Here is a 15,936-nt window from a genome sequence, read left to right as displayed (position 1 = left end):
TAACGATTAGGTAACCGGGTATTAACCGAACGCTGGAACGGGTACATGCGCCCTAATAGGATCATTTCATCTCTTAGAACACATTGTTACCACCAGAGACATGGACACAATTGAAATTTTTCTCTAAAAGGTGCAACGTACAACAAATGTATTATAAGTGAATAGGTAACGAATAGGTAATGATTAGGTAACAGGGTATTAACCGAGCGCTGAAAGGGGTACATGCGCGCTAATAGGGTCATTTTATCTCTAAGAAGACATTGTTACTACCAGAGACACGAACACAATTAAAAAACGATTTATTTCAAGGTGCAACGTATACCCTGCGCATTAAAAGCGAAAAAGGAACGAATAAGTAACCGGGTATTTTCCGAGCGCTGGAACGGGTAATATGCGCTAATAGGGGTATTTCATCTATAAGAACACATTATTACCGCAAGAGATATGAACACAATTGAAAATCCGTTTCTGAAAGGTGCAACGTACAACAAACGTATTAAAAGCGAATAAGTGACGAATAGGTAACGAATAGGTAACAGGGTATTAACCGAGCGCTGGAACGGGTACATGCACGCTAATAGGGTCATTTCATCTCTAATTACACATTGTTACCACCAGAGACATGGACACAATTGAAAATCCTTTTCTAAAAGGTGCAACGTACAACAAACGTATTATAAGTGAATAGGTAACGAATAGGTAACAGGGTATTAACCGAGCGCTAGAACGGGTACATGCGTTCAAATAGGGTCATTTCGTCTCTAAGAACATATTGTTGCCACCAGAGACATAAACACAATTAAAAAACGATTTATTTCAAGGTGCAACGTATACTTACCCCGCGCATTAAAAACGAATAAGGAACGAATAAGTAACAGAGTATTATTCGAGCACTGGAACGGGTACATGCACGCTAATAGAGTCATTTTATCTCTGAGAAGACATTGTTTCCACCAGAGACATGAACACAATTGAAAATCCTTTGCTAAAAGGTGCAACGTACAACAAACGTATTATTAGTGAATAGGTAACGAATAGGTAACGAATAGGTAACAGGGTATTAACCGAGCGCTGGAACGGGTATATGCGCGCTAATAGGGTCATTTCATCTCTTAGAACACATTGTTACCACCAGAGACATGGACACAATTGAAAATCCTTTTCTAAAAGGTGCAACGTACAACAAACGTATTAAAAGCGAATAAGTAACGAATAGGTAACGAATAGGTAACAGGGTATTAACCGAGTGCTGGAACGGGTACATGCACGCTAATAGGGTCATTTCATCTCTAATTACACATTGTTACCACCAGAGACATGAACACAAGTGAAAATCCTTTTCTAAAAGGTGCAACGTACAACAAACGTATTATAAGTGAATAGGTAACGAATAAGTAACAGGGTATTAACCGAGCGCTGGAACGGGTACATGCGCTTTGATAGGGTCATTTCTTCTCTAAGAACACATTGTTACCACCAGAGACATGAACACAATTAAAAAACAATTTATTTTAAGGTGCAATGTATACTTACCCCGCGCATTAAAAGCGAATAAGGAACGAATAAGTAACAGGGTATTATCCGAGCGCTGGAACGGGTACATACGCGCTAATAGGGATATTTCATCTATAAGAACACATTATTACCACCAGAGATATGAACACAATTGAAAATCCTTTTCTAAAAGGTGCAACGTACAACAAACGTATTAAAAGCGAATAAGTAACGAATATTTAACAGGGTATTATCCGAGCGCTGGAACGGGTACATATGCGCTTATAGAGTTATATCACCTCTAAGAACCCAAATCTACCACCAGAGACAACAAAACAATTGAAAATCATGTTTTAAAAGGTGCAACGTATGATACACGTATTATAAGCGAATTATAAGCGAGTGATGGAACGAATTAAACAAGGTAATAGCATGCTCCGAAACGATGTACACCCTGCTAATATGTTTAACCCCACCATATTATGTTAGTATGTGCCTGTCCCTAGACAAGAGCCTGAAATTAAGTAGTTATCGTTTGTTTTTGTGTTACATATTTGTTTTCCGTTTATTTTTTTGTATATGAAATACGGCCGTTAGTTTTGTTGTTTGAATTGTTTGAAATTGTCATATCTGGGCCTTTTATAGGTGACTACACGGTTTGGGCTATGCTCATTGTTGAAGGCCGTACATTGACCTATAGTTGATAGTTTCTGTGTCATTTTGGTCTATTGTGGGTTGTTGTCTCATTGGCAATCATACCACATCTTTTTTTTTTATGCAAGCGCTAACACGGTGATTTCATCCCTTCGAACCAAGATCCATCTTCAAACATACGGACATAAAGCAGTTAAAAGGTAGAACGTATAAAAATCAAATAAGGAACAAATGAGTATCGAACATAAAGTAAAAGGATCGGTTGAGCACAAACACATATAAATAGGTCATAAAAAGATCATTTATTTCAACAAATTTAGAACTATTACCAGATATAAGAGTATAAACAACAAGAAGTAATTGTAACAGGATGCTGTTACGAAGTCTCCCAAACAAAGCTCCCATAACTCGCAATTCATATGGTCCCATGTTCATTTGATTTGATTTTTTGTCCCATACAAGAATATATATTACTGGTGGGGATCTCCACCATTTACAAGTATTCAAACAGGAGGGGGTGGTGGTGACCCCCAGGGACTTTACCTGCATTTCATTTTATTTGTTTTATTGTCCCCTACAAGAATATATATGGTTTAGGGGTGGGGATGTTGACCGTTTACAAGTTTTCAAACAAGAGGGGGTGGGATGACCCCATCAGGACTTCCCTTTTATCTCATTTTATTTGTTTTATTGTCCCCTACAAGAACATATATGGTTTAGGGGGGATGAGATCTGGACCATTTACAAGATAATAGTACATTCTCAAATTGAACGGGGTGGGGTGACCACAAGGAACTTCCATTTAATTTCATTTGATTACTTTTATTGTCCCTTACAAGAATACATATAGTTTAGGGGTGGGGATGTTGACTGTTTATAAGTTTTCAAACAAGAGGGGGTGGGGTGACCCCCTAGGGACTTTCCTTTTATTTCATTTCATTTGTTTTATTGTTCCCTACAATAAAATATATGGTTTAGGGGTGGGGATCTGGACCATTTACAAGATAATAGTACATTCTCAAATTGAACGGGGTGGGGGTGACCCCCAGGAACTTCCATTTAATTTCATTTGATTAGTTTTATTGTCTCCTACAAGAATATATATGGTTTAGGGGTGGGGATCTGAACCGTTCACAAGATAATAGCACATTCTAAAATTGAACGGGGTGGGGATGACCCCCGGGGACTTCCATTTAATTTCATTTGATTTGTTTTATCGTCCTATTCAAGAATATATATGGTTTAGAGGTGGGGATCTGGACCGTTTACAAGATAATAGTACATTCTCAAATTGAACGGGGTGGGGGTGACCCCCAGGAACTTTTATTTAATTTCATTTGATTAGTTTTATTGTCCCATACAATAATATATATGGTTTAGGGGTGGGGATCTGGACCGTTTACAAGTTAAAAGCATATTCTCGAATTGAAGGGGGTAGGGATGACCCCCCCAGGGACTCCCCTATATTTCATGTGATTTGTTTTATTGTCCTTTAATCATTTCTGAAGACTGCATGTATCTATCACTTACAGTGTTCAAGTTATATTCATTTGAAAATTTTAGAAAATAAAATCCCATAGGGTTCTATAGTACAACCCCTCCCTTCTTTCTGCCCCCCTCCAAAAAAATACCCCTTTATAGACCCAATGCACAAATGAACGATTGATGGCTCACCTAGACATATTAGTCTAACATTTTATGAAACCCTAAGTAAATCTGACAAGTAGTTTTGGAGAAATGCTGCGGACAAGTTCATTTTTAAAGTGGCGGAAGAAGAAGAGGAAGAAGAGGAAGAAGAAGAATAATAAAAATAATAAGAACTGAGCAAAAACAATAAGTCTCCAAACTTTGTTTGGGAGACTTAATTAAAAAGGGGGAAGGATATTAAAAATCGAATAAGTAACGAATAAGGAATAGGGAATAAGTAACGAATAGGGAATAGGGAATAGGTAACGAATAGGTAACGAATAGGGAATAGGGAATAGGTAACGAATAGGTAACGAATAGGGAATAGGGAATAGGTAACTAATAGGTAACGAATAGGGAATAGGGAATAGGTAACGAATAGGGAATAGGGAATAGGTAACGAATAGGTAACGAATAGGGAATAGGGAATAGGTAACGAATAGGGAATAGGGAATAGGTAACCAACTTGACGTCCATGTAAAGTCTCTCTCATATTCTGACTTGAATCTCGATATGGACCAGCGATGATCGGTCAAGAACGCTGCATATGGAGTATTATTTCTATCAGTTGTTACGATTCAAGAGCTTGCATTCCCTATCAAGATTTCCTTGAAAGAGAGTTACTGCTTACTATCCTATAAATATCCTATAAGCTGTACTTGCTTTTGGAATAAAGTATTATTACTGGAAAGTTTTTTTGTCGAGAGTTGTGCTGTTGAAAAAATCTTATATTTCACGGTCTCAATCACGATAAAGGAATAAAGAGATATGATTGCTTATGAGACACTTATCCACATATGTTCGAATACAGAGGATGTACTAAATCTAAATTTAAAGAAATAGAACTATAATGTTAAAATAAAATTTAATAAAAACAGTAGACAGCTTTCTCGCAACCAAAATAAAAAGATGAAAGAAAGGCGAAATAAACCAAACGGATATTTAAACTCATACAGTGGAGATCATTTCTAACCTCTCATCAAATCAGTCAGAATCTGTCAGGAGAACTGTTCTAGGACAGTATGTAGAACTGTCATCCTGACACATTTTAGACAGTTCTAGCTAGAACAGTTGTAACCTACAACTGGTATGGTCATGCAGTTCTATCTATTAATGTAGTTCTATCTATTAATATATAAAATATTCTCATCACAGCACTGTTCTACAATCCTGACAGGTTTGATCAGTTTTTCGGCTAAAACAATTTTAGACAGTTCTGTTGTTGACAATTCTACGGTTAGAACTGATTTTGACAATTCTACCTAGAACAGTTTTAGACAGTTCTACTGTTTTAGGATTGTTTAGAACACTTCTATGACAGATTATTCTTACAGTTCTAATGAGAGACTAGATGTGATCTCCACTGGACGTGTAAAAATAAACTGACAACGCCAACGAGTTGGTTGGCCGTTATGGAATATATGTTTCACAGATGACGACGGATATGTTCCAAATGGTGTAAATTGAAGAAAAACAATCCAGCCATCTTTCCTAAAATGTAACCTAGCCAATTAGACTAATCATTATCTAGTCAATGTAAAATGATAATATATAAACAAACTGATTGCAGATAAATGTCTTTACTATCTTTTAATAATTCATTCATTAAGGTTCTGCATTATAGAGAAAAAAAATCAGCATCAGTTATATAAAACACTGAATTTTAGAGTTTTTCCAATTTTTCGCAGTTTTACTTTCAAAATCTCATTTTTTACCCCAAAATGACCCTTTCCCGCAAAATATATTTTTGTATATTTTTACTAAGTGATTTATATGTATATAAACTTTGATTTTTACCATTAACATCTTTTGTAGCAATTAGTTTGAGGTTGACCCTTATTTAGAACAGATTGACTAGATTACATCGGGTTTGAATTTACATGAGCGACACAACGAGTGTCACTGGTGGAGCAGGATCTGTTTATTCTCTCCGGATTATATCTCTATGCTTTCTATGTTGTGTTTTGTGTATGGTTGTTTGTCTTTTGGTCTCTTTTCATTTTTTATTATTATGGCGTTGTCAGTTTATTTTAGACTTATTATTTTTAATGTCTCCCTGGTTTCTTTCGCCTCTCTTTCATATCAAGCTGAACACAAGCCATAAAAACACCAGCAAAAGACGACAGTGATATAAGAAGCCGTAAAGGGAAAACAGACCATGCTCCACCTGTGTCACTCGTCAATTTACTCGTATTTTGTACGTATTCAGTGGTGTAAAATTAGATGGGTTTGTGGTTACGACAACTTGAATATTTCTCATATGTCTTCCGTTGTGACGCAGATCTTACAAAACCTTAAACAAACTGGTGATGGTGTCCGTAACACTTTCAAAGTGATGACTTTAAATTTATAAGTTGAACCTTGGTTGAATAGCTTTCTTACAAGCATCAACCCTCTATAAACATGTATAATCCGAAACGTAACTTTTGGAATATGGTAGCATCTAAGAGATATATGATGGAATTTAAGAAGAGTTAGGCAGTTGATACAAGTACAGAGACAGTCGATAAAATACTATATAAAATAAAGAAACCGCTCCATAATAGCGAGCAACTTTAACTTAGGGAACAACCATATTATAACTTCAAGGGGGTGGGGTATGTTTTTTTTTTCTAAGTTAGACATTTTAATCGCGCAAAGAATTTTTCGACACAATAAATAAAAAAGGGGGAGGGAATTTGCACTTAGAATAATTTTGTTTGTCATCTGCTTGAACAGATGCACTCAGAATAATTTTTTTTGTCATCTGCTTGAACAGATGCACTTAGAATAAATTTTTTTTGTCATCTGCTTGAACAGAATATCTTGAAGTTATATGGTTGTTCCCGTATCGAGTTTGAAATTAAAATACCTGTCCACCATAAACAATCCACCTTTCTCTTTGATCTTCCCAATACCATTTGTATTCTGTTGCTAAAGGTTGAAATTTCTGGACCGCTGATGATTCGGTAGATAACCTTCTAACATTGATAATAGTTCCTTTTTTCTTCCCTGTCATTTGAATGAAATCTATATTCATTCGCATTTGCTTTCTGGAAAAGACAGATTAAGAACAAAATTAGATTTAATGATGCATATGTTTTAGGCACTTCGAAAATGTCATCCGAACAATACAGTCGCACTTTGTTGTTATCATTCGTTTGATGTGTTTGAGCTTTTAATTTTACCAATTTATTACGGACTTACTGTTTTGAATTTTCCTCGGAGTTCGGTATTTTGGTTATTTTACTTTTTGAATATAGGATAAGAGTGAAAGCACATCTGTAGCTGGTTTCGTTAGGCAATCAACAAACATAACTTAAAATCAAACCGAATTTATGTTTGTTTTTAAACTTGAGTTTGTGTCAAATTTCAGTTTTATTGACAGTTGCTGCCATGTTTAAAGGTGATTATGTCCATCAACACAATATTATTATATTCTATTTATTGCCTACATGTTTGATAGCAGTATTGGTCCCATGCATAATGAATCATGTTAGGTGATTGGTCAACAATCTAATCTTGGCAAAAACTGTCGGACAGTTTGGCATGGGTCTCAAAGTTGTACTACTGTGGATTCATTATTATTCGTGGGACAGCTATTTTCTAGGGTTTCGTGGATTGAAGTCAACCACGAATTCAAATTATCAAAGAACCAAACGTGAAAGTACTACAAAACACACGTACAATTAAAACTGTATATATAGCGGTCAACATTATAAACATCCAAAGCACACATCTTAAACAATATAACAGACAATATAAATATAATACACTCCCATTGAACATACCTATAACAATGCATATGGTGTTACATTATAAATTCACAGAATATCCCTAACTTGTACACAGTTCACTCTTACTGTATATATAGCAGTCAACATTATTAACAGTACATACCCAAACTGTATAGAACAATCAACATTATTAACAGTACATACCCAAACTGTATAGAACAATCAACATTATTAACAGTACATACCCAAACTGTATAGAACAATCAACATTGTACACGTCACAGTATTTCTGTTCTATCTCCACGTTAGACGCTGGTCTGAAGTCAGTCCATTCTCCTCTCGTGTCTTTAAACTGCCATTGATACATACTAACTTTATGCTGCATGTTACATCTAGCTCCATATCGACAATTTCCTCTCAAATAATAGATGCATATTTCATTAGACTCTGCCTGGAGTACACGTGGCTCATCAATGTCACAACTGCATGCTAACGATAAACTCGACATTCCAGTAAAGAGGCTTGGGTTTGATTTTGATCTATAAAAAACGTGTAAAAAACTTAAAAAAATGAGAATTGTGACGTATGTCTTTGACCAATATCGATCAGTTTTGTGCTATCCTCGAAAAACAATTCCATACTTTTGAGACAAAATTAGATGATACAATTCGTTCAGTACTACACTTTCAGTTTAGTTTGTTGTTCTATGTTTTCATGCAATGCAAACCACTTAAATTCAGTACTCTGAGTTATCCCTTTATACATGTTTCAGATAATTGATAGTCAACTAAGGCAAATAATTGATAGTCAACAAAGGAGTAATTCAGGGGTTGTTGTTTGTTGAAGTGTTACATATATAAGCCGTTAGTTTTCTAATTGAATTGTTTTACCTTGATCATTTCTGGGCCTTTTATAGCTGACTTTGCTCATTGTTGAAGGCCGTACGATGACCTATAGTTTCTGTGTCATTTTGGTCTCTTGTGGAGAGATGTCTCAGTGGCAATCATACCACTTCTTCATTTTTTTATCTATATAAATCGTGCCATCGACTACATTTTCATTACTTGATCATTTCAAGATTCGTTCCTATGTTGTGATCATGCCAAAGCTAAACGCGCGTCTTGCGTATATACAGAATTTAGTCCTGATATCTATGATGAGTTTATTTACATCTATCCCATTGAACAAGAGATAAAGGATACAGCAGATACAGTTAAGTCGGCCTCATATCTTGACTTAAATCTAGAAATTGACAATGTGGGTCGATTAAAAACAAAACTTTACGACAAAAGAGATGATTTCAGCTTTCCAATTGTGAACTTTCCATTTCTAAGTAGCAACATTCCAGCAGCACCTACATATTGTGTATATATCTCCCAATTGATACGATATTCCCGTGCTTGCATTTCCTATCATGATTTTCTTGATAGAGGGTTGTTGCTCACAAGGAAGCTATTAGATCAAGAGTTCCAAATGGTGAAGTTGAAATCATCTCTTCGTAAATTTTACGGACGCCATGACGAGTTGGTTCACCGTTATGGAATAACCGTTTCACAAATGATATCGGATATGTTCCTTACGTCGTAACTACAATCCCCTTCCCTTTCATAATGCTACCGAATTAGACTATTTACCGGATTTGTTATCTCATAAGCAACACGACGGGTGCCTCATGTTGAGCAGGATCTGCTTACCCTTCTGAAGCACATGCGACCACCCCTAGTTTTTAATGGTGTTCGTGTTGTTTATTCTTTAGTTTTCTATGTTGTGTCATGTGTACTATTGTTTGTCTGTTTGTCCTTTTCATTTTTAGCCATGGCGTTGTCAGTTTATTTTCGATTTATGAGTTTGACTGTCCCTCTGCATGGTATCTTTCGTTCCTCTTTTACTATAACTCCATTGTCAATATCAATGATAACATTATAATGACCAGATTATGCCACTATTCTTGGGATGTCACAGTGATCGTGCCACAATTACTAGGACTGCATCGTCTGTATCACTAGCCACATCTTCATTTAATACCTCATCATGCCACTATTCCTGGGTTGTGATCGTGTCACAGTTACACTACCTCATCGCCTGTATCACTAATGATATTCATATTACCTGCTCATGCCCTGATTCCTAGGTTAACATCGTGCCACAGTTACTGGTATTTCATCGTCATTATCATTGACTTCATCTGTCTTACCTGTTTATTCCACGATTCTTGGGTTGTGGTCGTGCCACAATTACTTGTACCTCATCGTCAGTACCACTGATGACATTCTAATGACTAAATACCTGGTCATGCCACGATTCCTGGATTTTGAACGTGTCACTGGTACTGGTGCTTCATCGTCCGAATCACTGTAATCATCGTCCGAGTCTTCAGTGAAACATTCTTTCAAATCTTCTACAATGCCTCTTGCACTCTGTGCTATATTGATGCCATATTTTACTAGAAGTTCTAGAAAATGAAGATTTCAAAATTAATATGAAGATAAAAAAACGTGATATAAGATCGTAAATTGTAGATCTACTTGTAAAGAATGATTAATAGTTACCTTAAGTTGTCTTCTACTCGTCATCCGTTATAATGAACGCAATTATTGTCTAAAATCTAATGCTTAATACCCTAGTCCCACTAGGCCACGATCGCACTACGATCTGTGAAAAAAATGCAAATTTTGATGATCGTAGTGCGATCGTGTAGATCGCAGTAAGGTCGTATCACGGTCGTGGTGAGGTCTTCAAGATCGTGAAGAGCGTGGCCAACTTTGAACTTGTTCAAAACAATCGTGGTGCGGTCGTGGCGAAATCAGGTCGTAGTAGAAGCGTAGTGAGAGCGCACTAAGATCGTAGTAAGATCGCAAAGGTCGCTGTACAATCGTAGCGAGAGCGTGATTCTATTCGGAGAGACTGCGCTACGATCGCACAGCGACGTTATTACGACCTCACTACGACCATCACGTTCTCACTGCGACCCAACTACGCTTCCACTACGACTATACCACGCTGTTCACGACCATAGTACGATTCTAGCACGCCCTTGCCGTCCTCATCACGCTCTTCTTACGACCTGACTACGTTCACACTACGACCATCATTCTCATTGTCATTTTCACATAAAATATATAAAAAATGCTCCCTAGATTTTGTTTGTTTGAATGTAATTATCCATTTGCTCTAACGGTTCAACCATGCTTCTCGTTTTTATATAGATTAGACCGTTGGTTTTCCCGTTTAAATGGTTTAACACTAGTAATATTTTGGGTCTTTTATAACGTGCTGATTGATGTGAGCCAAGGCTCCGTGTTGAAGGCCGTACCGTGGCCTATAATGGTTTACTTTTATAAATTGTTACTTGGATGGAGAGTTGTCTCATTGGCACTCATACCACATCTTCCTATATATATTGATACATCTATGTCATCTCTGCTATCGTTCACTAAAATATCGTCATTGAGCTTCATGGACCAGCAATAGGTTGTAATTTAGGTTGGATTGGTCGGTCCGACATCTCTGCTTGATCAGGATTCGTAACTTTGCTCCCTCTGCCTCTACATCAACTCCTACCACCATGCCCACGTGTTCTGGTAGATTTTGGTGGCATGACTGTATTGTTTCCGAGAAATCTACGATTTAATCAGAAATAGAAGGATTTGAACTGTATTGATATGGAACACGATGTTGACGTTATTGCTGAGAACGTAGTAAGATCGCGCTATGAACGTAGTATAATCGTGGTAAGAACGTGTAATAATCGCAGTAAGATCGTGTTGCAGTCGGATAACTCATGGTATGGTCGTAGTGAGAACGTGAAGAGCGTGGAAAGATCTTGATAAGCGTAGTGAGGTGGCAGAATAAGCGCGGTGAGAACGTGGTATAATCGTAGCGGGATCTTTGTAGAAGCGTAGAGAGGACGTAGTAGCATCGTGAAAGCAACGAAAATTTACATTTTCATGCCGCTCATACCGCGACCTCACCACGATCTAAATTTATTTTAGATCGCGGTGAGCGTGGTGCGATCGTGGTCTAGTGGGACTGGGGCTTAATACATGTTGCAAATGTAAATAACTATTGTTAGAAAAATTTCTGAAGAAGACTTCTTTGCAATTTAGTCTCCGTTGTAGAGTTGTCTCTTTGGCAATCATATCTTCTTATTTTCTATTTTCATACTTTATTCACATCATGATTTTGTCACATATTATTGTGAACAATTATTTTCATACTTTATTCACATCATGATTTTGTCACATATTGTTGTTACACACGATGATACATTCAGTGTAATATATTTTCATAGTTTCACATTCATATTAAATATCTAATTACAAAATACTCATTTCCAGTAAGTGGGGATAAAACGAAAAAGAAAAAAGAACTACTGTAAACGCAAGCGATTTATTTTCGCGAGTAGAAAAATGTTGCGCAAATCGTCCCGAACACCTAAAACTTGACATTTTCCTTACTTATTTACATCAAGTAAATTGGAGAAATTAGCTAGAAAGGGCTAAATGCAAATAAAGTATTTGCGAAAATAAGTTGGTAATTGACATTAGATTAAAATTCTACCTTTCAATTGAGGCTGGAAAATGTTATGATTTTGTCTGCATCTCCTTCCAAAACGACATGATCCGGTAACATAAGGTTTACAGATATGCAAAAATTTACATCCAACTTCCTTTGAACAGCCTTTTTCTAAGTTGTAAAATTTGCATATTGGTGGTCGCGTCACCTGACATCTATTCCTTGGTCTTTTAAACAGAATTCGTAGCTCTTCGACATCGAGTTCCTCCAAATCATGGTATTCTAAAAGTATTCTGTTATAGTCAGATTTCAAATTGTGACCAAAACGGCACTTATTTCCTTTGACGGTGCAAGAATTTGATAAAAGATAAAATTTGCAAATGTGTAATTTATTGCAATTTTTGTCGCATTTTCTCCGTATTCCGCTATGCGATGGACACAGTTCTAATGTTGTTTTTGCTTTGATTAATAGTGAACCATAACGATTTTCAACACAAAAGTTGCTATCAAACTTTTGAAGCAGAGGAAGAAAGGAAAATCGAAACTTTCTTCCAAGACTCTCTTCTACTTTCTCTTTCAGTTCTTCGATAGTTAAACTATCATTTCCTTCTGTGCAGAGTTGGTGTATAGCATTTTTGACTATCTGCAAATCAAACCTCTTTAAATTTCGGTCTGGTTTTGTTGAAAGTTCTCTTAAGTTTGCCATTGCTTATTAGAATGATGACTGAGTGCATGAATAAATCCTATTTGTATGAGTAAAACATCAATACACAGGTTTTACCTAAAATAACACACACAAAATATGCATTTCAGAAGAATCATTCAATGAAAATTGTGACGATTATTTTCTGTTAAACAAAATTTAAATATCATATAAAAATAAATTGGACCGACTGGAGAAATAAAGGCTACAGTAGTATACGGCTGTTCAATAATCATTGATCGATTAAGCGAAAACAAATACGGGTCACAAACCAAAACTGAAAACACCATATTAACTATAAGAGAAAACAGTGGAACAACAGAAACACTGAACTGCTGCAAAATTAATCGCCAACATACATAGCATCGAACTATTAATTAACAACTGCCATTTACCTGACTTGGTGATTAAAGAATAAATAGTAGACTAAATCTGTTCTTATGGCTAGCCAAACTTCCCGCTCAATGTCAATGGTGAAAATAAGAATTAAATGTCAACAAAAGTGACAAGAATACAGTACAAATAAACTCAGGAGAGAGAAATACATAAATGCATAATATAATAGTACGTAACAACGTGTAAACCACGGAATAACAACGAACACCTCCCGGTGATGTATAACAGTATATCACAATCATGAACTGTATGTCAACGCCACATAACGTGATTTATTTTTTTGACGTTTATTTTAACATAAATATATTTTATAAAAATGGATCGAATAAAAGGATATAGAAGGATTCAAGTAGGTGTGTTGCTGTACTCCCAATTTTATTAAAATTCAGTTCTAAGACTAGGGTTTTTATCGAAGACAATGACGAAATTATAAATCTATATCATAGCATTAGACTGGTGTATTTTTGACCGAACAAAAAAAATAATTTTGAACGTGTAAATCAACTCATCACAGATAACAGGATTGAAATTTTATACGTTAGACGAGCGTTTCGTCTACTTGGAAAGTATTTGCAATTTATATTGTACATGTTGTAAGACCGCCGGTTTTATGAGTGACGGATAAAAGAGAGATAAAAGATACCAGAAGGACATTCAAACCCATTAAGTCAAAAATTAACTGACAACGCCATGTCAAAAACCGGACTAAAAGCAAAAACAATGTTGGTTTAGCTCGATCAGGGATAGATTCCTCAACAACGAAGGTGAAATCTATTTGTAAGAATATCTTCCAGTAAATAAACGCAATAATATTTTTTTAAGAGGTAACACAATATTGTGGACAATCTAAATATAGGTGTACATTTATCATTTGTTTGTCTGCCCTTGTTAACGTGGCAGACAATCAGCATGTCAACGGAAGCAATATAGATTTAAGTATAGATTAAATCTAAATATGCAACAATTTTGTGTTTTGACATTAAAATATATGTAAAGCTTACCCTTTCATGGTAAATTACAAAAAATATATAAATTCAAATGCGGAAATAAAAATGTACTTTTTCATTCCTTAACTGCTTTACTACAAACCAAATATTTAAACAAAATACTTTTCACTGCAAATATTGTCACGAAAGATAACACAGGTAGATTATATGCACCTTGAACTGCGATGACATAGAAATATCAATCTATAATTGTCATCCAGAACACCTTTGAAGGGCCCCCCGAAACAATTCTTCGATAATGTAATATTGTTCGTCACTTCAATACTGAAATATAAACAACACAAAAAGTCATGTTGTTTCATATTATATTTCAACTGGCTTATATAACCATATAAGCCAGTTGAAATGTGATATAATATTTAATGATTGATCGTAAATTTCATAGAAATTTCTTCTTCAAAATTAATACCAGTTCCCTGTTACCTATTCTGTATTTTCCACCTTTACCAGATGAACCACTTCAGTTGGAAAATCCTCTTGAAATGTAGAATCCCTTATTATTGCTTATTCACTATTGGATTAAAAACATCTTCTTTATACACTTATATACACCGCCACCACACTTATTTAAAAGTATTCAAACTGTATATACAGACATATTTTAAAATCTAAAACTTGATAGATTCATCCACTGTTATTTCACGGTCCTTTTATCTCACTTGAGTCTCTCTCCTCATCGATAGAATATATATACATCACATGTGTCCACAATGCACATTGACTGTAAAACGTGCTCAGCTCAGCAAATGTATATTTCACATTCCTTATACTTAAACATACTCATCAAATGCAAACTGTAAGTCCTAACCCTTACACCTACACGTAGTATATACCCCTAAAAAGAGAGCCTTATTACAGAATAGTTAATTCTTTAACTTAAGGTAATGAACAATTACATTGTTATTTGTACTCATAACTTAGCGACAAGTGAACATTTAAAATCTAAAAAGCATGTGTATAGTTATCACCTATCATATAAACGTTAAATAAGACCACCTAACTGATTTATTTAAAAAATCAAATTAACAATTAGTTTAAATCTTGGCTTATCAATATCATCTATACCACACTCAAAAAATAAGTTACACTATATGTCTCTTTAACTTGGAAAACTATACGCACAGTCTTTATAGTAACAAACTAGTTCTTTTCTGATGTAGGCTAAAACATAAGCTGCTTGACAGGCGCTCAATATTTGACCATGATTGTTTTAAAAACTGGAATTTTGTACAGTCCACTATTAATTGTAATAGATTATCTTCAAAGTTAAATAAATCATCCACAAGAAGAGCATTAATCTTATCATTTAGTAGATTTCTTAGTAGCATAATGAATTTCCTTCTCACTCCTTCCAATGAGTTACATTTTATTAGAAAGTGCATTAAGTCTTCAGATTGTTTAAAACACAGAGGGTATAAAGAACTTGTTATATTTCCATTAAATTTTGCTCGATTAGCTTGAAGAGTGTAAGTCCCACTTATTATTTTGGCTTTGACACATGCTCTTTTAACGGATAACAGTTCTGAACCACTACTCTCCCAGATATTATGAACTACACCAACTTCAAAGTTATCAAAATTTAGCATTTTCATAGATACTTTTGTCCCAGCTTCAAGAATTAAGATGTTTTTCCAATAGTCATTCACTGCGTTATAAACCAATTTTTTTCCAAATATGCTTTTCTGGGACTAGATCCAATACCTCTATTGGGGATGGCAATTCGTACATTTCTGTTAATTTTATAATTTGAATAAACCAGCTTTCA

At 35.4% G+C, this 15,936-nt stretch overlaps 1 protein-coding gene across 3 annotated transcripts in view; it reads right to left on the bottom strand.

Annotated features, from left to right (window-relative positions):
* Positions 1-14,989, bottom strand: part of LOC143057827 (protein mono-ADP-ribosyltransferase PARP12-like) — a 40,036-nt gene extending 25,047 nt beyond the window's left edge. For 2 of the 3 annotated variants that reach the window (XM_076231250.1, XM_076231252.1), the window contains exons 1-5: positions 14,166-14,280; positions 12,111-12,846; positions 9,837-10,002; positions 7,796-8,089; positions 6,686-6,866 (exon numbers count right to left, since the gene is read on the bottom strand). In XM_076231250.1, coding sequence (XP_076087365.1) covers positions 6,686-6,866; positions 7,796-8,089; positions 9,837-10,002; positions 12,111-12,771 — 1,302 coding nt within the window. In that variant the 5' untranslated portion in view covers positions 12,772-12,846; positions 14,166-14,280. Of the gene's footprint in view, positions 1-6,685; positions 6,867-7,795; positions 8,090-9,836; positions 10,003-12,110; positions 12,847-14,165; positions 14,281-14,594 lie in introns of those variants that run through there. The other variant, XM_076231251.1, reaches the window with a different exon arrangement.
* Positions 14,990-15,936: the final 947 nt, after the last annotated feature.

This window comes from Mytilus galloprovincialis, chromosome 13 (assembly GCF_965363235.1).
Source record: "Mytilus galloprovincialis chromosome 13, xbMytGall1.hap1.1, whole genome shotgun sequence".
Lineage (NCBI taxonomy): Eukaryota > Metazoa > Mollusca > Bivalvia > Mytilida > Mytilidae > Mytilus > Mytilus galloprovincialis.
Note: the sequence above shows the minus strand (reverse complement) of the source record. Positions and strands in the feature narration are given on the sequence as shown.